The sequence below is a fragment of the Hylobates moloch genome, unplaced genomic scaffold, assembly GCF_009828535.3.
Source record: "Hylobates moloch isolate HMO894 unplaced genomic scaffold, HMol_V3 SCAFFOLD_5, whole genome shotgun sequence".
NCBI lineage: Eukaryota > Metazoa > Chordata > Mammalia > Primates > Hylobatidae > Hylobates > Hylobates moloch.
Window position 1 is genome coordinate 151752364 of NW_026652280.1, and position 27854 is coordinate 151780217.

Below are 27854 nucleotides of genomic sequence, written 5' to 3' on the forward strand. Positions count from 1 at the left end.
AGGGAGGTGTGGAGGGAGAGGCACGGGTGGGAACTGGGGCTGCACGGGTGCGCTTGCGGGCCAGCTAGAGTTCTGGGTGGGCGTGGGCTTGGTGGGGCCCGCACTTGGAGTGGCCTGCCAGCCCTGCCGGCCCCGGGCAGTGAGGGGCTTAGCACCTGGGCCAGCAGCTGTGGAGGGTGCTCCACGTCCCCCAGAAGTGCCGGCCCACCGGTGCTGTGCTTGATTTCTCGCCAGGCCTTAGCTGCCTCCCTGTGGGGCAGGGCTCGGGACCTGCAGCCTGCCATGCCTGAGCTTCCCCCCAACCCCCCGCTGTGGGCTCCTGCATGGCCAAGCCTCCCCAAAGAGCACCGCCCCCTGCTCCGCAGTGCCCCATTCCATTGACTGCCCAAGGGCTGAGGAGTGCGGGCACATGGCATGGGACTGGCAGGCAGCTCCACCTGCGGCTCCGGTGCTGGATCCACTGGGTGAAGCCAGCTGGGCTCCTGAATCTAGTGGGGACTTGGAGAACCTTTAAGTCTAGCTGAGGGATTGTAAATACACCAATCAGCACTCTGCATCTAGCTCAAGGTTTGTAAACACACCATCAGCACCCTGTGTCTAGCTCAGGGTTTGTGGATGCACCAATCGGCACTCTGTATCTAGCTGATCTAGTGGGGATGTGGAGAACTTTTGTGTCTAGCTCAGGGATTGTAAATGCACCAATCAGCACCCTGTCAAAACGGACCTATCAGCTCTCTGTAAAATGGACCAATCAGCTCTCTGTAAAATGGACCAGTCAGCAGGATGTGGGTGGGACCAGATAAGAGAATAAAAGCAGGTTGCCTGAGCCAGCAGTGGCAACCCACTGGGGTGCCCTTCCACACTTTGGAAGCTTTGTTCTTTGGCTCTTTGCAATAAATCTTGCTACTGCTCACTCTTTGGGTCCACACTGCCTTTATGAGCTGTAACACACACTGCAAAGGTCTGCAGCTTCATTCTGAAGCCAGTGAGACCACGAACCCACCAAGAGGAATGAACAACTCCAGACGTGCCGCCTTAAGAGCTGTAACGCTCACCGCAAGGGTCTGCAGCTTCACTCCTGAGCCAGCGAGACCACGAACCCACCAGAAGGAAGTAACTCCGAACACATCCAAACATCAGAAGGAACAAACTCTGGACATGCTGCCTTTAAGAACGTAACACTCACCGCGAGCGTCCGTGGCTTCATTCTTGAAGTCAGTGAGACCAAGAACCCACCAATTCCGGACACATTTTGGCAACCATGAAGGGACTATCAACTATCGCCAAGCAGTGAGAGCATCGCCTATCGCTGAGTGAAGAGACTGTCACCTATCACCAAGCAGGGAGTACCATCGGACCCCTTTCACTTGCTATTCTGTCCTATTTTTCCTTAGAATTCAGGGACTAAATACCGGGCATCTGTCAGCCAGTTAAAAGCGACTAGCACGGCTGCCGAACTAAAGACACGGGTGTCAGGCTTTCTGGGAAAGGGCTCTCTAACCACCCCCGACTCTTCGGAGTTGGGAGCATTGGTTCACCTAGAACCAGCTTCTGCTTTTCCTGTACTTCTGGGCTGAGCCGATGGTTGACAGAGAGGAAAGCCATGCAGCTGCAAGGTCCTGATAACAAGTTGGTTGACCCTGCGGCCATGAGCAGAACTGTCAAAGGCATGTCACCCAAGCAAGACTTGCCCATCTATCCTATCTATCCTGACCCTTGCCCCCTGGGTCCTAATGCCTGCCAGACAAACTTCCTCTCGCCTCCCTTCTCTGAGGTTAGTCCTGCTTCTAAAAATCACTACCTGTCTCTGGTGCTTTTCTAGTTTCTCCTATAAGAATGACTTCTAGTATAAACTCCAAGACTCTGTTACCTTCTTTAGGCACCTTGGCTCACCAACCAGAAAGACATAATTTTTGCCCAAAGCCCCGTCATAGTGGGGACTACCTGGAATTTTAGGATCCCTCCTCAGACTAATAGGCCTATCAAAAGCTATTCCTGAAGGTAGGATATGGGGAGCCTCAGAAATTGTATCCTTCCTATTCATATAAGTGAGGACAAAAGGTGTCACTCCTCCAATCCTGGAGATCCCTTCCCTCCCTCAGGGTATGGCCCTCCACTTCATTTTTGGGGAATAACATCTTTATAGGACAGGGGTAAAGTCCCAATACTAACAGGAGAATGCTTAGGACTCTAACAGGTTTTTGAGAACACGTCGGTAAGGGCCACTAAATCCAGTTTTTCTCAGTCGGTCCTCCTTGTGGTCTAGGAGGACAGGCAAGGGTGCAGGTTTTCAAGAATGCATCAGTAAGGGCCACTAAATCTGACCTTCCTCGGTCCTCCATGTCGTCTGGGAGGAAAACTAGTGTTTCTGCTGCTGCGTCGGTGGACGCAACTATTCCGACCAGCAGGGTCCAGGGGCCATTGCAGGTTCTTGGGCAGGGGGAGAAACAAAACAAACCAAAACTGCGGGAGGTTGTGTCTTTCAGATGGGAAACACTCAGGCACCAACAGGCTCACCCTTGAAATGCATCCTAAGCCACTGGGACCATTTTGACCCACAAACCCTGAAAAAGAGGCAGCTCATTTTTTTCTGCACTACGGCTTGGCCCCAACGTTCTCTCTCTGATGGGGAAAAATGGCCACCTGAGGGCAGTACAAATTATAATACTATCCTGCAGCTTGACCTTTTCTGTAAGAGGGAAGGCAAATGGAGTGAAATACCTTATGTCCAAGCTTTCTTTTCACTGAGGGAGAATCCACAACTATGCAAAGCTTACAATTTACATCCCACAGGAGGACCTCTCAGCTTACCCCCATATCCTAGTCTCCTTATAGCTCCCCTTCCTATTAATGATAATTCTCCTCTAATCTCCCCTGCCCAGAAGGAAATAAGCTAAGAAATCTCCCAAGGACCACAAAAAACCCCGGGCTATCGGTTATGTCCCCTTCAAGCTGTAGGGGGAGGGGAATTTGGCCCAACCCGGGTACATGTCCCCTTCTCCCTCTCTGATTTAAAGCAGATCATTGCAGACCTGGGGAAGTTTTCAGATGATCCTGATAGGTACACAGATGTCCTACAGGGTCTAGGGCAAACCTTTGACCTCGCTTGGAGAGATGTCATGCTACTGTTAGATCAAACCCTGGCCTTTAATGAAAAGAATGCAGCGTTAGCTGCAGCCTGACAGTTTGGAGATACTTGGTATCTTAGTCAAGTAAATGACAGAATGACAGCTGAAGAAAGGCACAAATTCACTACCAGTCAGCAAGCCATCCCCAGTATGGATCCCCACTGGGACCTCGACTCAGATCATGGGGACTGGAGTCGTAAACATCTGCTGACCTGTGTTCTAGAAGGACTAAGGAGAATTAGAAAAAAGCCCATGAATTATTCAATGATGTCCACCATAACTCAGGGAAAGGAAGAAAATCCTTCTGCCTTCCTCGAGCAGCTACAACAGGCCTTAAAAAAATATACTCCCCTGTCACCCAAATCACTCGAGGGTCAATTGATTCTAAAAGACAAGTTTATTACCCAATCAGCACTCTGTATCTAGCTAATCTGGTGGGGACTTGGAGCACCTTTATGTCTAGCTAAGGGATTGTGAATATGCCAATTGGTACTCTGTATCTAGCTCAAGGTTTATAAATGCACCAATCAGCACTCTGTATCTAGCTCAGGGTTTGTAAATACACCAGTCAGCACTCTGTATCTAGCTAATCTAGTGGGGATGTAGAGAACTTCTGTGTCTAGCTCAGGGATTGTATACACACCAATCAACACCCTGTCAAAACGGACCAATCAGCTCTCTATAAAACAGACAAATTGGCTCTCTGTAAAATGGACCAATCAGTAGGATGTGGGTGGGGCCAGATAAGAGAATAAAAGCAGGCTGCCTGAGCCAGCAGTGGCAACCCGCTCGGGTCCCCTTCCACGCTATGGAAGCTTTGTTCTTTCGCTCTTTGCAATAAATCTTGCTGCTCCTCACTCTTTGGGTCCACACTGTCTGTATGAGCTGTAACACTCACCACGAAGGTCTGCAGCTTTAATCCTGAGCAAGCAAGACCACGAACTCACCAGAAGGAAGAAACTCCAAACACATCCATACATCAGAAGGAACAAACCCCGGACATGCCACCTTTAAGAACTGTAACACTCACTGCGAGGGTCCGCAGCTTCATTCTTGAAGTGAGTGAGACCAAGAACCCACCAATTCTGGATACACAACTACTTTATATTATTTTTGTGTTTAAAATGAAATAGTAACTTTAATTTGTTTTTCACCCTTGTTAAGAAATTTGCAAAATAACTATGCATTTTCTTATGGCCTCTTAATATTTTTGCCTGCTTTCTTTCCCAAGAATCTAAATTTTCATTTAAACTTGCTATGAAAAAGTTATAGTTTATGCACCCTTCTCTAAAATAGAAGAAAACATAAAAATAGAACAAAGAAAACTCTAAAAGTGGAAATTTAGTTATTATAAACAGAGGTTAAAGAAATATATTCTATAAATATTGTAGCACTAAATGATTCAGAACCCATTTGTGTGCCAGTGTCATGCTAAATCTTTGCAAAACGAACTAATGTAGAAAAAATCTCCCAGACGGTGAGGTTCAGAATTCATGGTTTCATACAGTGCCATGACTATCCATCACTACCTTCCTGTTCCTTGGAGCTCTTCTACTTTCACCTCCTGCCTTTCAGAAGAAAAGTCAACATCAGATGCTGTTTTCTACACCGGAAACTCAGACTGTTTTGTAGTTTAGCAGGATAATTAACAGGTATTAAAGACAATTTAGCACTTAACTGAGGCTTTCTCCCAGAAGGAATTAGAAGAATTGACTAGGCATTGACTGGGCATGAAAAGAGATGAAACTTTAGAGTATTTGCACTATGAATTACAGGAATTTGTGATGCTAGATCATAGGAAAATAAAGTCCTCTTCTCTCCCAATGACAAACTCTCTAGCAGTTGGAGGAGGGAGATAGTGCAAGGGGTTCCTAATACAAGCAAAAAGTTGTCCCTCCTCCCACACCTGCACACACAAAACTGAAATAAAATTCTGTCACAGACTTGCATGAAAATGAGAAAGAACAAAATACGCAATATACAAATGAGATTCTGGGAGTAATGAGCCAACTGTACTTGACTTTAATCACTATTCTAATATTGTCCAGGTATCTACTTTAGTCTTTAATTGCATTTTCTGTAAAATAAATCCTAATATGCAGTTATTTTAATGACTAAAATACATTAAACTTAGTATGATATTTAGCTCATAATAAATACAGAGTAAGTAGAAATTGTTATAATTATAGAATGATCAATGCATATATAATTTGTATGTTTTATAAATTTATATTTATGAAAATCTCAACTTTCAATTCCAACACTAAGTATCCCAGTTTGTCCAATCCACTATTATATTTATTATTCTATCAGGTGCTGAGATTAGGTTGAAGCCAGGGGCTAATATAAGAAAATAATCAGCTAAAGCAAAAAGGTTTTTTAAGAAAAATTTGCAGTAAAGAAATACAGCTTCAGTGTGCTTCTTTTGTCTTTAAATACAACCTCATCTCTCTCTGCACAGAGGCAGCATGGTGTTCTGAGGAGGAGCTTTGGCAACAGAACTAGACTGCCTTGTCTTAAATTCTGGCTAACTCCTGGCTAACCATGTAACCTTGGGGATAATAATCATATTCACTCATGGGGTTCTTGTGATAATTAAATGAGTTAAATACAGAAGGCATTAAAAAGAGTATGTTGTCTAGTATGCAGAAGATAGCTGCTCAATAAAGAGAAAGAAGTCCTTTAGTAATGTAACACCTCTGGTCACTGAAAATTTTCCATGATTACTAACTTGGAAAAAAAAAAGGCCTAAAGATACACACTATCCTTAGTTCCAATGCAGTGTTTATGGGAATTAAAGTGTCATACCTTGTAAACTGCTAAATGCAAGGCTGTAAATCCATTTCTTGTCAGTCGAGATGGGCGGAGCCCTTTTAAAATAAGAGTTCGAATATGTGATTTGTTGCCTTAAAGAGAAAAAATGAAAAAAAGGCTAAATCGTTGTGGGGATGGGGTGAATTTAAGACTCTTTTTGACTTAATGATAAATGCCATACAGCTGTATAAAAATGTCAAGCTGCTGTTCTGCAGGCCATTTGTAAAGTTTTCTATTAATTGACAACCTTAATTACTAGGGGATATTTCTTTTCCATTTATAAAACTTTATTCAAATGCTGTGTATTTTGACTCTTTGTCTTAGATTTTTTATTTAGTACCCTCATCATCAGATGGTTTTGAAACATAAACACATAAGAGAATTCACCATAATAAACTATTAGTGAAAAAGCTTAAATTAAAAAATCTAATCATAGAGGATTTATCTGAACATTATTAACAGTAGAGCTTATTTAGATCAAAGAAATATGAAGGATATAACCAAGGTTGGGAAGGCACGTTTAAAGTTGAGAGAACAATCTGTTAAGCAGAGTCTGTTTGGTTTGTTTGGGAGAAATGGTTAAGCAATATGGTTAGAGTTGACACTTATACATTTCTGTTCCATTTTAAGAAGTTAAGTTCAATGAATTTAGTTTGGATTAACAAAATAAATATTAATGGCTCATTCATTAATTAAATAACTTTACTGAGTGGCTATTACAGGCCAGGCACCATTCAAAGTGCTTGAGATACATTGATAAACAAAACAAACTAAAGTGTAAGCCAAATTAAACTCTTAATCTTCACTTCAGTCAATCTTTACTTTTAGATTTTATCTTTGCACTTGTCACTTTTCCACATACTCGTTGAATATTGCGAAGCAACTGCTTGATGATATTTTGGGGAATCTTTAAGTGCTTCTGAATTTAAGTTAATCCCTGACTGGCATGCCCAATATTGAAAAGTGCTTTTTGATTTCCAAGCAAACTGAGTGACTTGGTTTCCGGTAGGAACACAATGAAGCTTATATTTAAAGCTAAATCAATTGGAATATTCTGCCTGATAGTTACTGCCTAAACTGAGATTATCAAGGTTGGAAAAGGCAAAGCAGAAGGGAAAATTGAGTATGAATAGAATTCTTTTGTAGACTATTAAGCAGCTCAAGTCACTGACGATATACACATATAACCAGTTTAAGAAGTACTAAGTTTCAAGTACTCACCTCCACAAATGCAACATAAATGAAGTAGAGACAACCCATTTTCAGTGCGGTAATTTAAATTGACTTTACTGAAGGCTTCATCAGAGCTGAAAAAAACATTTTACAGATGATCACAAAATTCATCTTTTAGCATATTGTCTTTCATTTGAAAATTATAAATGCAAATCCTGTTACTATCAATTCAGAAATGTATTTTTTCTAAGATTATTTTGCACTTACAGAAAGAATCTTGAACCCTCTATATGAAGAATTAAAACTGAGAGGAAATTCTGTAGTTTTACATTGTAATGATGTCACCAGAAATAACACTATGATTCCAATAGTTGCTCCAGAATCACTGACAGCTACTAGATGTGACAATAGTGAATTTAGTGGCACTTTTTTAAAGACAAGTAAAACCAAGGTCAGACATAATCTAGGAACCTGAGAGTCACTGCTAGTAGGGAATACTTACATAATACACAAATAAAATTGATTATTATATAAATCAGGAAATCAGAAATCAGAAAATTGTTGTCAAATATAAAAGGCCAAGAAAAGTCAAATATGGTATGAAATTATAGGGGCGAAGAAAGACCTTCCCCTTTGCCTCTCTGAAGGTTTGCTGACATCAATGGACAAAAGGGACATTAATAGAAGAAAAGGCATAAAATATATTTGATCATAGTTTTAAAAGGCACAAGAGACACAAGACATAAGAGCCTTCAGAATGAAGACTCAAAGGTTCAGGAACAACTCTGTAAATTCTAGTTTCTATGACCTGCCTTGAGGGGAGAGGGATTCTAGTCTCTATGGCTATCCTCTGGGGAAAATGAGGGGCCAGAGACAAGAGGACAGCAGAAGGTCAGAGAGAAAGTTTTGCTTCTAAGGCTGCTTGTAAGGCCTTCATTTTGAGGTGTTATTTTCTGAGCCTCAACAAAAACGATGCTAAAATTATCCCAAGAGTTATACTTCAAAAAGAAAGTTGTATATTCACAGTGAAGTTGGCAATGGTAATAACAGTGCAATAATCATTTTTTGATTACATATCACATGCCAGATACTGTAGTAAGCACTTAACCTTACGTATTCCTCACCACAGTGAGAGGTGACAATGTGCTAGCAGCCCTTGCTCGCTCTCGGCACCTCCTCAGGCCACGGTGTCAACTCTGGCCACACTTGAGGAGCCCTTCAGCCCACCGCCGCACTGTGGGAGCCCCTCTCTGGGCTGGCTGAGGCCAGAGCCGGCTCCCTCTCCTTGCAGGGAGGTGTGGAGTGAGAGAAGTGGGCAGGAACCGGGGCTGTGCACAGTGCTCGCAGGCCAATGCGAGTTCTGGGTGGGTGTGGGCTCAGTGGGCCCTGCCCTCTGCGTGGCGGGCTGGTGCTGCCAGCCCTGGGCAGTGAGAGGCTTAGCACCTGGGCCAGCAGCTGCAGAGGGTGCACCGGGTCCCCCAGCACTGCCAGCCCGCCCGCACCATGCTGCAATTCTTGCCAGGCCTCAGCTGCCTCCCCATGGGGCAGGGCTCGGGACCTGCAGCCCGCCATGCCCAAGCCCCCTCCACCCCCCCCCACCCCTGTGGGCTCCCAGGCAACCTGAGCTTCCCCAACAGGCACCACCCCCTGCTCCGCGGTGCCCAGTCCCATCCACTGCCCAAGGGCTGAGGAGTGCAGGCGCGCAGTGCAGGACTGGCAGGCAGCTCCACCCGTGGCCCCTGCGTGGGATCCACTAGGCAAAGTCAGCTGGGCTCCTGAGTTGGGTGGGGACTTGGAGAACTTTTATGTCTAGCTGGAGGATTGTAAATGCACCAATCAGCACTCTGTGTCTGGCTTGGGGTTTGTGGATGCACCAATCAGCACTCTGTATCTAGCTAACCTGGTGGGGACTTGGAGAACTTTTATGTCTAGCTAGAGGATTGTAAATGCACCAATCAGCACTCTGTGTCTGGCTCAGGGATTGTAAATGCACCAATCAGTACCTTGTCAAAACGGACCAATCACCTCTCTGTAAAACGGACCAGTCAGCTCTTTGTAAAATGGACCAATCAGCAGGATGTGGGTGGGGCCAGATAAGGGAATAAAAGCAGGCTGCCCCAGCCAGCAGCGGCAACCTGCACGTGTCCCCTTTCATACTGTGGGAGCTTTGTTCTTTTGCTCTTTGCAATAAATCTTGCTGCTTTTCACTCTTTGGGTCCGTACTGCCTTTATGAGCTGTTAACACTCACCACGAAGGTCTGCAGCTTCACTCCTGAAGCCAGTGAGACCACGAACCCACTGAGAGGAATGAACAATTCCGGACGGGAAGAACAAACAACTCCAGACGCGCCGCCATAAGAGCTGTAACACTCACCGTGAAGGTCTGCAGCTTCACTCCTGAAGCCAGCGAGACCACAAACTCACCAGAAGGAAGAAACTCGGAACACGTCCGAACATCAGAAGGAAGAAACTCCAGACACACCATCTTTAAGAACTGAACACTCACTGCGAGGGTCCGCGGTTTCATTCTTGAAAGTCAGTGAGACCAAGAACCCACCAATTCCGGACACAACAGCACAATGTCATGCATATTGTCACATATATTATTTTACTCATTTTATAATTGAAGAAATTGAAGCTTAAATAGATTAAATAACTTGCCCAAGTTGGAAAAAAAGAACAAACTACTTAAAAGGCAGAATCATGATAGGATTTGAATCCTGGTATAACTATAAGAATGAGGCTTTCAAGGATTACCACACTGATGAAATGATTTTTTCCACTTTGAAAACATCAAAACATAACAGGTATTGCTACATAATATTGGACATACATATTGAAAACTGCATTTTCGGGGTTTATTGCTACAGAGGAGCTCCAAAGCTTTTTTTTTTCTTTCAGTATTTGCCATTAAGTTCATTACGATTAGCTTAAAAGAATGTGCATCCTTCCCTGTTTTGCTTAGGCTGCTGGTTACACAGTTTTTCTTAGGATCACAAGGCCTCTCTCTCCTCCCCCAATCCAATACTTTTTTTTTTTTTTCTTGTGGTTTTATAGTGTGTTTCATTTACTGGACAATAGGAAGACCAGGGAAGAAAAGCCGAAGCAGCTCAGAGCTGAATCATTGTCCATCAACATTCTCAGTTTTCAGTCACAGTTTTCATTCCCTTTTTATTTATGGACACTGATTTCCTACAAACTTGAAGAGAAAAATCCAATCTACCTAGCTTGAAAGGCAGAGTTCAGCTCTGCTGAATACCTCTACTATTTGAAGTCATAACCACAAAGAAGACCTCTGTGACCTGTGATTGCATTTCCAAGTGTGTTCCAAGTACCTAGTTTACTTTCTTCCAAGACATCCATAATATATTTGGCTTTGAGGGTTTAAAAGCCAGGCGGGCCAAAGACCACACATTTCTAAGAATCATGTTATTTTGTGAAGTTACTGCCATACCATAAATAGCTCTATCATTTATAAGTAGGCTCATTTTATTATAAGTAGACATTTAAAACAGTGGCATTTTCATCAGAAATGATTTTGATTGCAGTATTTTTTTAGCTGAGGGAAATTGCTGATAGAAGTGAGTTAAATTCTTAACTATCTTCATGAATTCTAAACTCCCTTCTTATATTATTAACATTTATAAACACTGCAGTTTATTGTACTTCTACAAAAGGCTTTCCAAAGCAAGTTGAGGTGTGTTTCCCAGTATTAGTAAGCGTATCTATGTGTTTTGCTGCAGGGAAACACAGAAAGCAAGAAGGGTAGGAGGGTAAAAAAATTTGGGAATACTGTATTCCCATGGCTGTGAAAACAAACCACAAAGCTTGCCATTTCTAATTAAAGCATTTCACTGAGGTTCTTCAATGACCCTGGATTTAGAGCCTTTCTCTTTTTAGCAGTATCCTGGAGAATAGCACTTTTTCTTTTTCTATTTTAAAATTCCAATAGCTTTTGATGTTCTTAACTGGATGCCTTGATGATAATGTTCTGAATTTATAGTACCTTTCAAGTGTAAGTACTTTACAAGTGATATGAGACTTTGGCTCACTCACCAAAGACTATGCTATCTCTCTAAAGCTGCTAGAGATTTAAACAGGCAGGAGGCAGCTTGAAATTGACCTGTGAAGCCAAGGATATGATCTCATTTCTACTGAAAAATGTCCTGGGAGCACCATGGACCTCAAGAGGTCGAGAATTTTAGCTTTACATTCCTTTGAAAGGCTACCTGTGGCTCTCAAGGGCCCTCCTGGGGCAATGGTCTTTGTTCAGACAAAGACAAGGATTTCATTAATAGAATCACTCCACTTCTCACCAGGGACTATATCACAGTACCCTACCAGAGTTTAGACCTTTATCTGTGAAATCTGACCCAGTCAGAGTACAAGAGAACTTTCCTTCAGGCAGAAGTTGTAATACATTGGGATTATATTCTTTTTTCCAATATCTTATCAGATGCTACTTCCCCCCACCTTTCTTTTTGGAGGGATTTTCCTGAATTTCTCCATAGATATTATGTGAGATTTTGGATGTGAGTGAAATGAGTTTATTTTCAGATGTCTGTTTTCTATGTATACATAATTTTTATTCATTAAGGTGCTCTGAAAAGTTTAAATTATACATAGAACACAGAACTGCACATGAGATTCTCTTATTTAAACTTGATCTCTCAAACTTTTAATATTACTGTATTTTCAACAGTGGAGATACTCAAAGAATGAAAAACGCAAAAGAGGGAAAAAAGGTTAAAATTGAGATGAAAATCACTTTATTTGAGAGGGTAAACTCAATTGCATCCTTATTCTGTGATCTAAATTTGATGATCCATTCAATAAGTCTGGCACAACACCTACTAAACACCTACTATATGCCTCACTTCTGCTCTTAAGGCTCACTTCAGGTTGTTTTCAAGAGTCTCCTTGATAAAAACTACTCACTAAATCCTGGATCCTTTGAATGCATCAGTCCTGGCAATATACATACTAGATAAAATCCTGAAATTGACTGCTGTGTTAGTCCTGATATCTAATACTCTGATCAGCTTTGCAAAACAAATGAACGTGGAATAAACAGAAAATACAAGATGCCAGGGTCCATTGCTTTATTTTTAAAAAAGAAAGGCACTAGGTGAATGTTTATTATTTACATAAATAAAATTGAAAGCAAAATTAATGACTCTTTATTCAACAATTTTTCCTCAGCTAACTGAATCTTGAACTAGACTTTACCATCTATAAGTGATTCAGTATAGAGTCCTAAAGAGTTCCTTGCTTTAAACTGAGCCGCTGCTTGTTGCTTTTGTTCTCCTCTTGAATTATATCCTCCTTGAACTCATGCAACTTCTATTAATGTCAACAAAATGAATCAACAGAGAATAGACTCCTGTAATAGTTGGCAGTCAAGTGTGATTTTTAATAGCACAATTTTTAGCTCAACTTTAATAACTGGAATGTACATTTTTAAAATGAGAGTTACTTTGGGGGCTACATTTGAATCCTAATTCTCACTTCCCATTAACTTCTAGTCAAACGTTTCTGTTTTGAAACATGTAATTAAAATATTCAAGATATTTAAGCAATCGTTCCTAGGAGAGAAATTTCATTTTCTCTTCTTTTGCCTCTTCTAAAGTAACTGTATATGTCAAATTCACTGCCAATTGAGCATCACTTATGTATTCTAATACCCTAAGCTCAATTTATTTTTTGATTTCCCCTTACATTTTTCATCACCTGCCATGTCTCACTGTAACTTAACATATTCAAATGAGTTCATAGTGCATGCTGGGGCATGAATGAAGTTCCTAATTAAAATAAAGCCACTATTATGAATATATTTCTGATAGTAAATGCTGTTCTTAATCATTAAAAATGATAGCTGTGTACCCAAAGTTTACTTTCTTTCTTGTAGCATAATGAATTCTTTTCCTAGCCTTTACCTTTTACCTAGAAATGTGCGTAGTTTTGTGATCCAATTAAACTTCTTTTTCATGACCTCATCCTTTCCAGAAGATATCTGACATGACCACAAGTGGGAACTTATTAAAATATAACATTTGAACAGTTGGCCAAAAAGTAACACAATGCTGTCCAAGGTATTCAGACAGGTAGATATATTTTAAAGCTAATTCATTGGTTAAAACTTAGGGGAAAGCCAAGAATGTAGAAAGAAGGTAAGGATTTTTTATGGGTCGTCTAGTTTCCCAAACTGATCATTTAAGTTTCAAATGGCTAGTTGCAACTTCTTGCCTATTCATTGCAGATTCTTCCCTGCCCCATGCCCTCCAAGCAATAGAAGCAGACTATATCAATAAGATCTGTTTCTAATATATATCTCCAAGAAATACCCAGAAATATATTTGTTCAATATCTTCCAAATCTGCAAACTAATACTGTGAAGTATATTCATTTATTCAGCCATTCATACAGCAAACAATTATAGAGTTATAGAGTGACAGATACAGCAATAATAGCTAAGTATGATAAAATTGGCATAATTATTGTTATCTCATAAGATTGTTGTGAAATGTAAATGAGTTAGAGCTTGTAAAGCTTTTATAAATATTAGCTGCTATAATAGTTATTTCTAGAAAGGCATTGATATTATTTTTACTGTTGTGTATTGTTTTGCTCTTCAAAACAGGGATAGGAAAGAAGGAATCATGGAGGTACAGGATGGAAAAGAAGAAAAGACGAAGGGTAAGGGGGAGAGAAAATGATAGAAAGATAGCGAGCTACAGATGGAGAAGGAGAGGGAGAACAATACGGAGAGACAGAGAGAGAGAGACAGAGAGAGATTGAGGTCAAGTTGCCTCTCAATGATTTGACGAGATATTCCTGTAAAATTATGGTTCATAACTAGTTTTACCTGGACAAACAAGAAAAGAATTAGAGAAATAGACTGCCTTAGGGCATTATGAATTCTTTGTTTCCTTTTGGATTTGAGGTTTTTTTTGTTGTTGATGATTCTTATTTTTTGTTTTGTGGCTAATTGGCAAAACATATTACCCAAACATGCCAAATAATATTTTCATTCTATGTTAATTATAAGATGACATTTCCCCTTCAATATCCTACTTAGTAGTTTGACAGAAAGGGTCTACTCCTCTTAAATAAGATCAGCTTGAAAAGTTTCCAGTGCTATTCATCTTATAATAGCCAAATTTCATAGTTGGCTATAGGGCAATAATTTTAGAAGATATTTCGTTTTAAGGATGAGTATAGTGGAATGCAACAGGCCTCAGAGGAACTTTTCAGAGAGAAAAGGTACAAAAAGGTGTATCTCAGAAAACATTTTTTTCATTTCCTCTATATATTGTGACTATTTAATGGAACAGAGCATTCTTTTGACCACATTTTTGTACATAATTAAACCTAGTCAATTTTAAAGTGAGGCACTGTATATACCGACCAAAATGTATCTACTCAATGCCAAAAAAATTGTTTTGGATTATGTTGATGTCATAGTATTTAAAAATTGTAACTTTTCTGGGCCAGGCACGGTGGCTCACGCCTGTAATCCCAGCATTTTGGGAGGCCAAGGTGGGTGGATCACAAGGTCAGGAGATCGAGACCATCCTGGCTAACACGGTGAAACCCTGTCTCTACTAAAAATACAAAAAATTAGCCAGGTGTGGTGGTGGGCACCTGTAGTCCCAGCTACTCGAGAGGCTGAGGCAGGAGAATGGCGTGAACCCAGGAGGCAGAGCTTGCAGTGAGCCTAGATTGCACCACTGCACTCCAGCCTGGGCAACACAGCAAGACTCCGTCTGAAAAAAAAAAAAAAAAAGAGAAAAAGAACTTCATGTCTAAAACACCAAAAGCAATGGAAACAAAAGCCAAAATTGACAAATGGGATCTAATTAAACTCAAGAGCTTCTGCACAGCAAAAGAAACTACCATCAGAGTGAACAGGCAACCTACAGAATAGGAGAAAATTTTTGCAATCTACTCATCTGACAAAGGGCTAATATCCAGAATCTACAATGAACTCAAACAAATTTACAAGAAAAAAAAAAACAACCCCATCAACAAGTAGGTGAAGGATATGAACAGACACTTCTCAAAAGAAGACATTTATGCAGCCAAAAAACACAGGAAAAAATGCTCATCATCACTGGCCATCAGAGAAATGCAAATCAAAACCACAATGAGATACCATCTCACACCAGTTAGAACGGCAATCATCAAAAAGTCAGGAAACAACAGGTGCTGGAGAGGATGTGGAGAAATAGGAACACTTTTACACTGTTGGTGGGACTGTAAACTAGTTCAACCATTGTGGAAGTCAGTGTGGTGATTCCTCAGGGATCTAGAATTAGAAATATCATTTGACCCAGCCATCCCATTACTGGGTATATACCCAAAGGATTATAAATCATGCTGCTATAAAGACACATGCACATGTATGTTTATTGCGGCACTATTCACAATAGCAAAGACTTGGAACCAACCCAAATGTCCAACAATGATAGACTGGATTAAGAAACTGTGGCATATATATGCCATGGAATACTATGCAGCCATAAAAAAGGATGAGTTCATGTCCTTTGTAGGGACATGGTTGAAGCTGGAAACCATCATTCTCAGCAAACTATTGCAAAGACAAAAAACCAAACACCGCATGTTCTCACTCATAGGTGGGAATTGAACACATGTACACAGGAAGGAGAACATCACACACTGGGGCCTGTTGTGGGGTGGGGAGATGGGGGAGGGATAGCATTACGAGATATACCTAATGTTAAATGACGAGTTAATGGGTGCAGCACACCAACATGGCACAAGTATACATATGTAACTAACCTGCACGTTGTGCACATATACCCTAAAACTTAAAGTACAATAAAAAAAAAAGAAAAAGAAAAAGAAAAATTATAACTTTTCTGGAATATTCTCATAGTTTTAAATTTTATATTATAGATTAAGCAGATACAAAGTTGGCTTGACAATGAAATTAGCAAAACATAGTCTTAAAATTTATTATGATAAAATCTATAGAAACAAAACAATTTAATTGAAAACATTTTAAGTCACATGTAGAGAGCCATCACTTCCATAGTTTTTTCAAAAAGGTTGTATAATATTCATAACCAAGATTATGAATATGATACATTTTGAAATCAAATAAAGATGGATGCAATCCTAGGTAAATCATACAAATTGTTTAATCTAGTTCAAGCCAGTTTAATTTGATTAGCCTCATTTTCTCCAGGTATAACATGGCAATTGCAACACTTACTTCAGAGGGTTGTTAACATAAACAATAATGATTAAGTGTTAACTAACATTTTTGAGTGTTTGCCATATGCCAGACACTGTGCTAAAGCACTTTACATATACACCATTAGGATTATATAAGCTGATGCACAAAAAGATACATAGAAGCATTTCTGGCATATGGTAAGCACTAAGTTATTAGTTTGTTTTGCAAATAAGTACAAATATAAATAAGGCTAAATAAGAAAAAAAAAAGCTGCCTTTAGTGAACACATATACTAGTGGTGAGATAGACCTATAAATGGATAAAAAACAACACCATGTAGTAAGTGCTGTTATGTTGATAAAGACTAGAGGCAGCACAGAGGAGGATATAATCAGAAAATGGTACTCTAAGGTGCCCTTTCTGTCTTTCCTTCTCCTCCTGCCTTCTCTTTTTCTTCATTTCTTCCTGTCACCAATCCATTATCTAAACAAATGTCCAAAGTTATGAGTGAGTGCAACTTTATAGCAGAAGATGAAAGGACATTCCATTTCCATTTCCTCTCTTTTCCACATCAAGCTCCCATTCCAAAGCTGCTATAAATTGGCATAAGCAGGATAATTATTTAGCTCTTTCTGTCTTACATTTAGCACTATATTGCTGTTTATTATACTGTGGGTAAATCTATGCCAGGAAGATTGTGTATTCGAGCTGATAGAGCAATGGTGTATTATGTGGTGAAAAATCTCTTATGATGAATGAAATTAGCATCTACTGGGAATGCCATAAAGAAATTGGTTAGCAAATGAAAAACTGTGTTTACATCAGTGATCCTTTACCTTTGATGCTAGTTTAAATGTTCCTTTTTGGGCATTGTATACAGTCTCCTTGCTATCTAAATGTTTAGAGAAAGGCTGATGTCAGGCAACATAACATAATTGTTTATCATAGGAATGCTCTTTATAAGAGAAATAAATAAGGGTGAGTAATGAGATTCTAACATTTAGCACCTATAATGCTCTAGATACTCATTTAAATGTCATTTCATACAGTGTTATGTTTGATCTTCCCAACTACCTTTAAAATTTTGTGAATGAGTAAGACAATTTATATTCTCAGCACACTCATCTTTTCTTTCTTTCACCCATCATTGTATTCCAAAGAAAAGAAAATCCTTAGAACTCTGCCCTGGAAGCAATTCACTTTTTTTCTCCCAGATTATGCTGTCTACCTTGATGAAATCAGACAAAAGCAGATTATTCTGTTTTTGCTTCTTTGTTTTTGGTTCTCTTGACTATTTGTAGACCACACCAGTTGCTTACTTTCTGTTCCCATATTCCTCATCCCTTCACTAATATCACCTCAGGCAGAGTTCTCAGTGCAATTTGGATATCTTTCTAGAAGTATAGTTTTCAAACTTTAGAAGTATCATTTTTATTATGCATAGTTTTATCTGGGGAGCTTGTTAAACATTCAGGCTTTTGGAAGACATCTCCAGAGATTCTGATTCATTTGATAAAGGGTGAAGTCATGGAATCGAAAATTTTAGCAAGTACTACAGACCCATTTTCACTAACATAAGAGGCCCCTAGTTCTTGCAGAAACATCATTCTAGACTGGATAATCCTCTCCTCAGCTTCCTTATCATCACATTCTGTAGCTTCTTTAATGTCATTAGCACCAGGCTATTGGTCTTTCTCTCCAAAAATGTCTCACCATTACCCTCAGTAAATTTGACAGCCATTTTGATGAGCCTTCTAATACTCTAGTCTCAAAATTCTTCAAATCCCTTTCAATCAAAATCATTAAAAGCTATATTTCAGATTTTGGCATCTTCCTAAATTGTGCTAATACTTTACATTTTTAATTTTGAAATCATCTTCTTCATAAAAACTTTCACTCTAACTTTTAATAAGCTATTTGTTACTCTCACTTTATCCTTCAAACTGTCCTTATTTATCCCATCAATCATGATAATAGAAATTTCCAACTTGATTCAATGCTTACTATGTGTTGGGCCCTGTACTTAGTATTTAATTTACCTCATTTTGAAAATATCCTGTGAGGTAATTATTATTCACCTCATTTTATAGATGAAAATGAGGATTAATGAGATTAAAAAACATATTCATGGATATACAGGTTATAAATAGAAGAAGCGGTATTTAAAACCATGTTTGTATGACTCCAAAATTCTTACATTGATTCACATAGCTTTCTTACTCAAGTCAGATAATATGGTCAAGACATTATTTTTTCTCACTTTTCCTAAACTTTCTATGGTACTCATTCATTCTTGCCTACACACCTTTACTTAACTATGCTTTTTATCTATAATGATTCCAAAAATCAATGAACAAATCAGGACCTAAATCTTGTTTTTGTAAGCAGGGTATAGTAGGAAGAGCGCTATCTATGGAGTCAGGCAGACCTTGACACAAATCACATTCCAGAATTTACTGAGCATGTGACTTGACAACTCCCAATGCCTTGTCTCTAATCCTTCTTTTATCATCCACCAGAGTTAATATTATTCGGCACACATGAAATGACAACAATCTACATATGACTATAGATTAAATAATGTCTTGTATTTGATGTATCCAGAACAAAACTTGAATATGAGCTGGCACTCAACAAATTCTGGACTGTAAGCTCCCTGACACAGATTCCTGCATCTCACCCCCAATGCTAATCAGAAAAAAGAAGGTCACATTTGCTGCATTTAGTAGAAACATAGGAAAAGTCCATTCTAGCAGTTGTCAAGACAACTTGTAGTTGTCGATGTGGTATGAGAAAGAACCTACATCTTAAATCCATTGTTAATCCTAATTTTCAGGTTTGGATACATCTAGTTTAAGCTAGCCTTGACCTATGTGCTCAATACTTTCTAAATTAAAAAATAATACTAAATAACTGAAGCTTTGACCTTTAAAAGTTGAGGAAGATCTCTTCAATGTAATCATATTTCATTTAGCATATTTATTTAAGTCAATAAGAGCTGGATGTTTATGATTAAGTTCTATATTCATACTTTTCCAACAAAATAAATACATATTTATAATTCGACTATACTAACGTGCCAGTTATATTTCTACAGGAATTTCAAATGTTGTTCCATATCTCAACATGTGATACTACTTGCAAAAGTCAGATCAGTGGTATCTCATCACAAGTGTCAGTGTTGAGTTCATCATCCTGGGCCAAACTATAGAGAGAATCAACTATTTTTTGAACCATAAGTTGAACACATGTGAAAGCCATGTTAAATCCATTGACAAATTTCATATAAACTATATTATACATGAATGACTTTATTTGCCAGTTATGTGATATATATATGTTTACTATATCTAAAATTTTGTTTTAAAGATGTGTCATTTGGTCATTGCTTTACACTTGTTTTCTAAGTAAAATAGAGGGAGTTCTTTGCCATGAGTGCATTACATAACACAGCTATAAATGAACATGGCTAATTGGCCTATATGGAACTTCTCCTTAGTCAGGCAGGTAACTTTCTTGACCCTCTAATGGGCATCTAGTTTCTCAGTGTCAGATTCAATTTAACCAGAAGGCTTTCTGTGTATATAAGGGTCTTGCTCCTCTTTTCTGAACATTTTGTGTCTTCCAAGGTTGTGACACTTAGATTATTTTTCTCTTGTTATCATGGAACAAAATCTACTGAAATCCTGAAGGCAATATTATATGTTGTTATATGATTGTTCAGGGGCAGAATGATACTCAGTTCCATTAAGGGACAGCCTTTCAATGTCAAGAGACCAGAGAGTTTGTTAAAATTGGACTTACCATCATAGTTCAAAGAGAACAATGTGGCCAATATGCAACCACTATGTGGGAAGAAAAATCTTGCTTTTCATTGCTGGCATGGTTTACAAGAATGATCTAATTCCTGAGAAGATTATTGAGATCAACAATAGCTTGCATTCAAAGGCTAGCCCTTAGGTTCTTATTTTTAAACTTTAATGATGGCAGATTACAATTTATATTTTAAGGAGGTGAGACGTTATGTTTGCATTTTGAGAGCTATATGAGTGGTCAAAAAGAGATAATCTGACATCCTAAGGCTTAGAACATGATTGCTTATGTCTGAGGTTCTACGGGTTTAAAAAGCATATAGATACTTTAAAAAATAAGGTGAATACTGAAGACACTTATACAAAGAAATAATAACTCTTACAACTTTACCCAAATATATTCCTTAGTTCTGTCAGTTCTTTTTCCTTGATCTGCAGGTCTTCTTCTAATCTTTCTATTGTGATAACATATGATTCACTGACTTTTTTCTTCCATTCATCTAGTAAAGAAGAACAAATGAGATTGATTTATAGTTGTGTTTTGCAAAATGTAGACACAGATCATAACACACAAGTAATCAAAACTGTTTTTTATTCTAGATTCTACAATACTTAATTTAAATTACTGATTGTGAGTTTAAAATGCAGATGTTTATATTTAAAATGCAATCATATTGAATTGTAGTAATTAAGAACTCATTTGATATTGGATAATATATTTACAATGAAAAATATATTTCTTATTTCATTTGATTTTATTGCATTTTAATTATAGCAATCTCTAGTTGCAAGACGGTTTTTAGTTTTTAAATATTAGATACTTAAGACATAATTCTAAAATCCCTACATTCAGCAATACTCCAAATTTTTTCTGTAACATTATACCAAGGAACTAAAATAATATTTTTGTAAGAAATTTCTTTTTTCCTATAAAGATCTTCAGAAAAAAATAATTTGAGTTCAGATAGTTTTTCAGACTTTCACATAACACGCTGCCTTATCTTCTGTATACAAATTAACACATATTCCAATGAGTTGTTAGTTATCAGTAACTATAATTGAACCATGTTACATTTAAGGAAATAAGAATAATTAGAATAATTACCAGTACAAGTTTGGGTTGGTCTAGATTTATAATTTCCCATTTATTATAAGTTTCTTCTTTTCTCCAGGGCAGTTCTTCAAGTTATAAGATTCCAAGTTCAAGTGCAGTGACAGTCCAGTTGAAAAATACTTTGATAGTCTGGCTAAAAATAAGCCCAACTGCCAAATGGAATGTCATGCAACAATGATAAAGAACAAAATTGTGTGTGCTTTCAAGGGTGAAATCATAAAGGGAACTAATCAGTCTGTTTAAAAGAACTGTATCAAAAATAAATAGCAAATGTTGCAATAGGATTATTTGCTTCCATCAATTATCTACCCGTACATACTTTTATTTAACAGATAAATCTAGAAAATGATTCAATTACATCTGAAGTTCACAAAAGAGCTGTTAAAACTACCTAGACCTTCTTTCAAGATCATTTTCTCCTAAGCCAAAATAATGGCAGTTGGTAAAGAGTGGTAATAGAATATGTCTACATAAATAAATAAATAATAAAAAGTCATTACCTCTAGCATATAACTAATAGAAATGAATGTAAGTTTGGCCTGTATAAGAGCAACATAATTATGTTTGTATGAAGAAATTCTCAACATAGACCAAGATTTATACTATTGTGGATTATTCCGACCATAAGAATCATAGATCAGAATCTAAGACATTAAGTTCTACAAATAGCAATTCGTAAAATAACAAATGACAAGAACAGTAAGATTAAGAATAAGAAGATTGAGCATTTGCTATGTGTCAGACCCTAGTCTAAGTGCTTTACATATATTTCATTATTTAATCTCATACAATGCTGCTAGGTAGATATTATTCACCAACTATGGATGAGAAAACACAGAGTTGCTCTAAGTTGGAAGTCTGGAATCAGTTCTGACCATGTGACTCTAACATCCAAGCTAGATATTATTGATTTGTCTTCCAGAATTACTCTTTCATGCACCTTCCATTTACTTTATGGGACATTTCTCTTTGTATGCATATTGTATGCCTATTTCTACTGATATAAAGAACCGAGTCTATGATGGAGAATAAATGGGAAACCCAGAAAGAAAACATTAAATTTTTCACTGTATATTTATTTCAGATATTCTTCTTATACCTAGAAAGTATAAATTTTAATCTTCAGATTCACATCCAGAGGATATAGCTTTAACTTAACAGATACGGATTTCATATTTTCTATAGTTAAATGTTCAAACAACTCTCTTTTTGAATAAATGCTTAGACAAAGTTAGGATTCACCACATCTTTTGCTCAGCAAAAGTAATCGAAGTTTCAAAGGTAAGGCTTCCAGACTGATAAGATACAGTTGGCGCAGCAGGTATCTGGCTTCATAGACACTTTTTGTCCTCACCTGGACATATTCTCCTTTTCCCTTCTTATCAGTACATGCCTACCACAGCTGTTGATACTTGCTATACTGCAGTGGCATCTGGTTACCTTGGTCCATACACTCTACATTCTCCTTGTTTGAAAACCAGACATCTTCAGTTCCACCAGCTTTCTCTAAGCACTTCTGTGACCCCCATTTTCTCGGTTTGGAAAGTCTTTTTTTGTCCAGGGACCTTCCTGCTTAATCTCTTCTTCCTTCCTTATCTTGAAGACCATACTGGATAGCCTTCTTTAAAAGACTTGCAATCTCCCAGGGCTACACCTTGGGAAATAATGCACCAGGTCTTCTCTCAGAGTTTCTTAAAATAATCATGGTTTCTATACTCTGAATCCAGAAGGAGAAAGATGGGAGCCTTCTAGAGGACAACTAAATATATTTTTCTCGATCTCTTTTCTTATTTCTAATATCTCAGATCTTCCATCTGTGTGTGTGTGTGTGTGTGTGTTTGCGCGCGTGTGTGTGTGTGTGTGTACATGTATGTTTTCTACATATGGAGGAAAAATTAGCTCTTACATCATCTTCCACTGTGTTTCTAATTTCCTGCTTGGGACACAAGTCTGATGTACTGCTTTTTAGAATTTTTCCTTTTGATTTTCAAGAATACTTTTATTCTCTTAAAAAGCCTAGGTTTTACAAATGAAAGCTTTGGCTTTCAAAGGTGTGATTTCTGCGATGAGTTTGAAAATCCAATCAGCAACTCAGTTGAATTCCCCCACATTCTAATGCAATACATTTTGCTGGAAAAAAAATGAAAGCATAGCAATATAAGAAATGCAGAAAATTACTCAAAATGTTACCCAAAATATTAACCATTATTGAACTATAACAGTTTCCTGGTTTGAAAGAAACAATATTTATCTATAAGCCCTTCTTAAGAATGTGGATCTAGGTAATGGTTTGAGGTACTAGAGTAACTTTTTCTGGGTACCTTTGGCCTGATGAAGAAATGCTGGAAATGTAAATGGTCCAGGATAATACCCTTGCATTCCTTTTCCAAAGAATGTTGGAAAGAAACAACATAGAATCAAAACATATTTTCCCTAATACTCAGTACATTTCTGTAAAAAGTACTTCTTTCTAATAAAGAGTTGGCCACATACTCTAAGTTGAATCCCGCTCTCCCCAGTCCTGAGACACCCAAAAGTCGAGAAAGCATGTTATATTATACATTATCAAAAACACAACTCGATTACAAAAGTAGTCTGCTTTCAAAGTTTAGTGAGGGTAGGCAACATGAGGAGCTTTGTTTAAAAAAATAGAAACCTGGGCTCCATCCCCAGAAATTCTGATTCAGTAGATCAAGAGTAGAGCCCAGGAATCTGAACTTTAACAAGTAACTCTGATGATTCTAATGTAGGCGCTACTTGGAGCATCATTTAAGAAGCACTATTTTAAGGTTGCTTAAAGTGAGATGCCTACTTAGAAATTTTTTTACCTTTGAATTTCATGCAAGAGAAAAGAGATAAGTAGAATAAAAACAAAAGAAAGATTACTTCAGATTATCAAAGAGTTCTATCCTGTGGTAATTCCTGGGACAATACATGATTTGGCTATGCAAGTATAGTCTTGTATTTTAAAAGTGATTCACAAAAATTGAAACAACCAAGATATTCCTTAATAAGTGAATGGAGAAACAAACTGTGGTATGTCCAGAATATGGAAGATTATTCAGCAATGAAAAGAAAGGAGCCATGAAAAGTCATGGAGGAACTTTAAATGTATATCACTAAGTGAAATAAGCCAGTCTGATAAGGCTACATACTGTGTGATTTTAACTATATGACATTTTGGAAAAGGCAAAACTTTAGAAACCATAAAAAGATCAGTGGTTACGGGGGTAGAGGAGAGAGAGGAAGAGATGAGTAGGTGGAGCACAGGAAATCTTTAGAGTAGAGAAATATTCTGTATGATACACTAATGGTGGATACATGACATTATCCATTTGGCAAAACTCATAGAACTACACAACACTAACATAAACTATGGACTTTAGTTAAAAATCATGTATCAATATTGGTTCGTTAATGTTAACAAATATACTATATAAGATGTTAATAAGAAAAATTGTGCGTGTGTAGGGGGAGTATATAGTAACTCTGTACTTTCTGATACATTGTTTTGTAAACTTAAAACAATTCTAACAAAATATTAATTTAAAAAATTATGGAAAATATAAAACAAATGATGCAAAAAATAATAATTCCTTAAAAAGAGCATTTGAAGTATTCAAGGAAATTTAATAATTTATAAAGAAAAGCCAACTCAAATACATGATTAATAGTAAGGTTTCTTTTATGCTTGCTCATTTCTTCATTAGAAAATGTCAGAACACATTTAGTAAATATTATTTCTTCAACTACTTTGTTTCAACTAAGTTTGATATTCTACTGAATTGCCTAAATCTAGTTTTAATGCCTCTGTCTTTTCAACTGATTTATCAGACCACTTCCGCATACAAATAGTTATATTCTAATACTCCTTCAATAAGCCTACTTATGTTCTTTCTGCATTACTTTATTTGGGGTTCATATGATTTATTTATCCCAATCTACACTTACACATCTGCTATTTATATTTATTTTATACTGATTTCTTTATAAAGATTTAAAAGGATGCTTTCAAAATGAAAAACATAAAAATTGACCTTGACACTTCTACCTTTATGGTTCCAACAGAGAAATGATAAAGAAAATGTATCCCATGAAATCAAACTAATGCACTTGGAACAATTGTTATCACATTTAGAAGCTGAATTAATTTATACTTTGATAATTTCTTCATTGTATATGAGTCCTTATTAATATATTTCCATGTTTTGGGGAAGCATAGAGTTTCAATGTGTTGCATCTGGTTGACAAAGTAATCATTGCTTTAAACATAAGAAACTGGAATTACTAGTTAGTTTATATTTTGGTTTTTTCCTTTACTTTTAATAAAGATTAAATAATTTGTGTTGAAATAAAATTATTTTAAAAATAAATTGACCATTGCCTAAGATGCATACAACTATTCAAGTGCACACAATTATTTGATTAATTTTCTCTTAAATAATGTGTTTCTGCATTTAAACAAGCATAATTTGTAAGTCTTATTTATCAAACAATTTTCTTTCTTTTTCACTAGAATATCTAAGTTTTTAGTATGTTGGATGATTTATAAATCACCATCATCAATCTGAACATGTTGAGGTAATATTCAGATTAATCCTCAAAAATGAGTAAGACTTGAGAATACATTACAATGAATATATATTTATAATATGAAGAAAACAATGTCACAGTAATTTAAATATATGTTCTCAGTATCTTAACTGCCAGAGTATATTTTAAAAAGGAATAAACAATATTGCTATTTCTGTGTCCAATAAAGTATAACAGCAAATGCAAAAATCATAGTTTATCCTGTGACTTCCTTTGTTGGTGGGTAAACATGAAACAAAGTTGATGAAATAATCTAGATTAAATATAGGTAAGAGTCACATTTCTGTAACTGGCTAAAATTTCTTTTCCAAATTTATATGATTTCTTTGAATTGTCAGTCTAGCTCTCTTTACGAATTGATCAGTCCATTTATCCATTCAAAAAATATGTATTGTACCAAGAAATCCACAGATCTCATGGGGCCAGAGACGCATGAGTAAACAGGTAACCACAATGCAGTATTTGTTCTATGATGAGATATACATGATTGGCATGAGAAAGTCCATCTATTAAGGGCTAAATTTCAATCAGAAAAAGTTTCTTTGAGGAATTAAAATCATCAGAATAATCTAAACTTCATGACTCAGGCCACTTCCATTCCTTCTTAATTCTTTCTTCACCCCTCCTAAGAGTTAATTAACCAGCTTGAAAATGATATTGTGTGATAATTATAGTTCAATTAATAACTAATTATTGTTTTGGACAAATAACATTTTTAAAAATGTTATTTAGAATCTAATGTAATCAACTTTATGTTTGTTTGTTTTAAGAATTAAAGGTTTCTCTAATTAGAGGTTTCTAAATCGTATAATAAACAAACATAAAAAATTGGGAGGAGGGAAACCAAAATAATAGTTCTACTTATATGAGAGTTTTATTTTCTCAACGTTTCTTTTTTTTAATTTTTCAATTTTCATTTTTGTGGGCATATAGCAGATATATATATATTTAAGGGCCACATGAGATATATTGATAGAGGCACACAGTGCATAATAATGACATCAGGGCAAATAGGGTATCCATCACATCAAGCATTTATCTGTTTTGTTGCAAACAATCAAATTAGAAACTTTTAGTTATTTTCAAATGTATAATTAAATTATTTTTGACTGTAGTCACCCTGTTGTGCTAACAAACACTAGGTCTTATTCATTCTTTTGAACTATTTTTTGTATCCCTTAACCATCCCCACCCCCCACCACCGCCTACCATTCCCAGCTTCTGGTAGCCACTCTTGTATTCTCTATCTCCTTGAGTTCAATTGCTTTTATTTTTAGCTCCCATAAATAAATGAGAACATGCAAAATTTGTCTTTCTGTGTGTGGCTTATTTCACTTCACATAATGATCTCCAGTACCATCTATGTTGTTGCAAATCACAGGATCTCATTCTTTTTTATGGCTGAATAGTACTCCATTGCATATATGTACCACATTTTCTTTATCCATTCATCTGTTGATGGACACTTACGTTGCTTTCAGATATTAGCTATTGTGAACAATGATGCCACAAACATAGGAGTGAAGTTATCTCTTTGATACACTGATTTCTTTTCTTTTGTATATGTAATTCAGCAGTGGGATTGTAATTCAGCAGTGGGATTGCTGGATTATATGATAGCTCAATTTTTAGTTTTTTGAGGAACCTACAAGCCGTTCTGCATAGTGGTTGTATTCATTTTCATTCATACTAACAGTGTACAAGAATTCCCTTTTCTGCACATTCTTGCCAGCATTTGTTATTGCCTTTTTGATATAAGCCATTTTAACTGAGGTGAGAAGATATCTCATTGTAGTATTGATTTGCATTTTCCTGATTATAAATGATGTTGAGCACCTTTTCATATGCCTGCTTGTCATTTGTATGTCTTCTTCTGAGAAATATCTTTTCAAATATTTTGCACATTTTTAAATAAGATTATTAGATGTTTTTCCGATAAACTTGTCTGAGCTCTTTATAAAATTCTGGATATTAATGAATCCCTATCAGATGGGTAGTTTGCAAATATTTTCACCCAT

The 27854-nt window shown here is 37.1% G+C and overlaps 1 protein-coding gene across 1 annotated transcript in view; it reads right to left on the reverse strand.

Annotated features, from left to right (window-relative positions):
• LOC116469888 (fucose-1-phosphate guanylyltransferase) overlaps positions 1 to 27854 on the reverse strand; it is a 341977-nt gene that overhangs the window by 283728 nt on the left and 30395 nt on the right. The window contains exons 4-6 of the mRNA XM_032155579.2: positions 20521 to 20629; positions 7164 to 7249; positions 5937 to 6034 (exon numbers count right to left, since the gene is read on the reverse strand). Coding sequence (XP_032011470.1) covers positions 5937 to 6034; positions 7164 to 7249; positions 20521 to 20629 — 293 coding nt within the window. The remainder of the gene's footprint in view (positions 1 to 5936; positions 6035 to 7163; positions 7250 to 20520; positions 20630 to 27854) is intronic.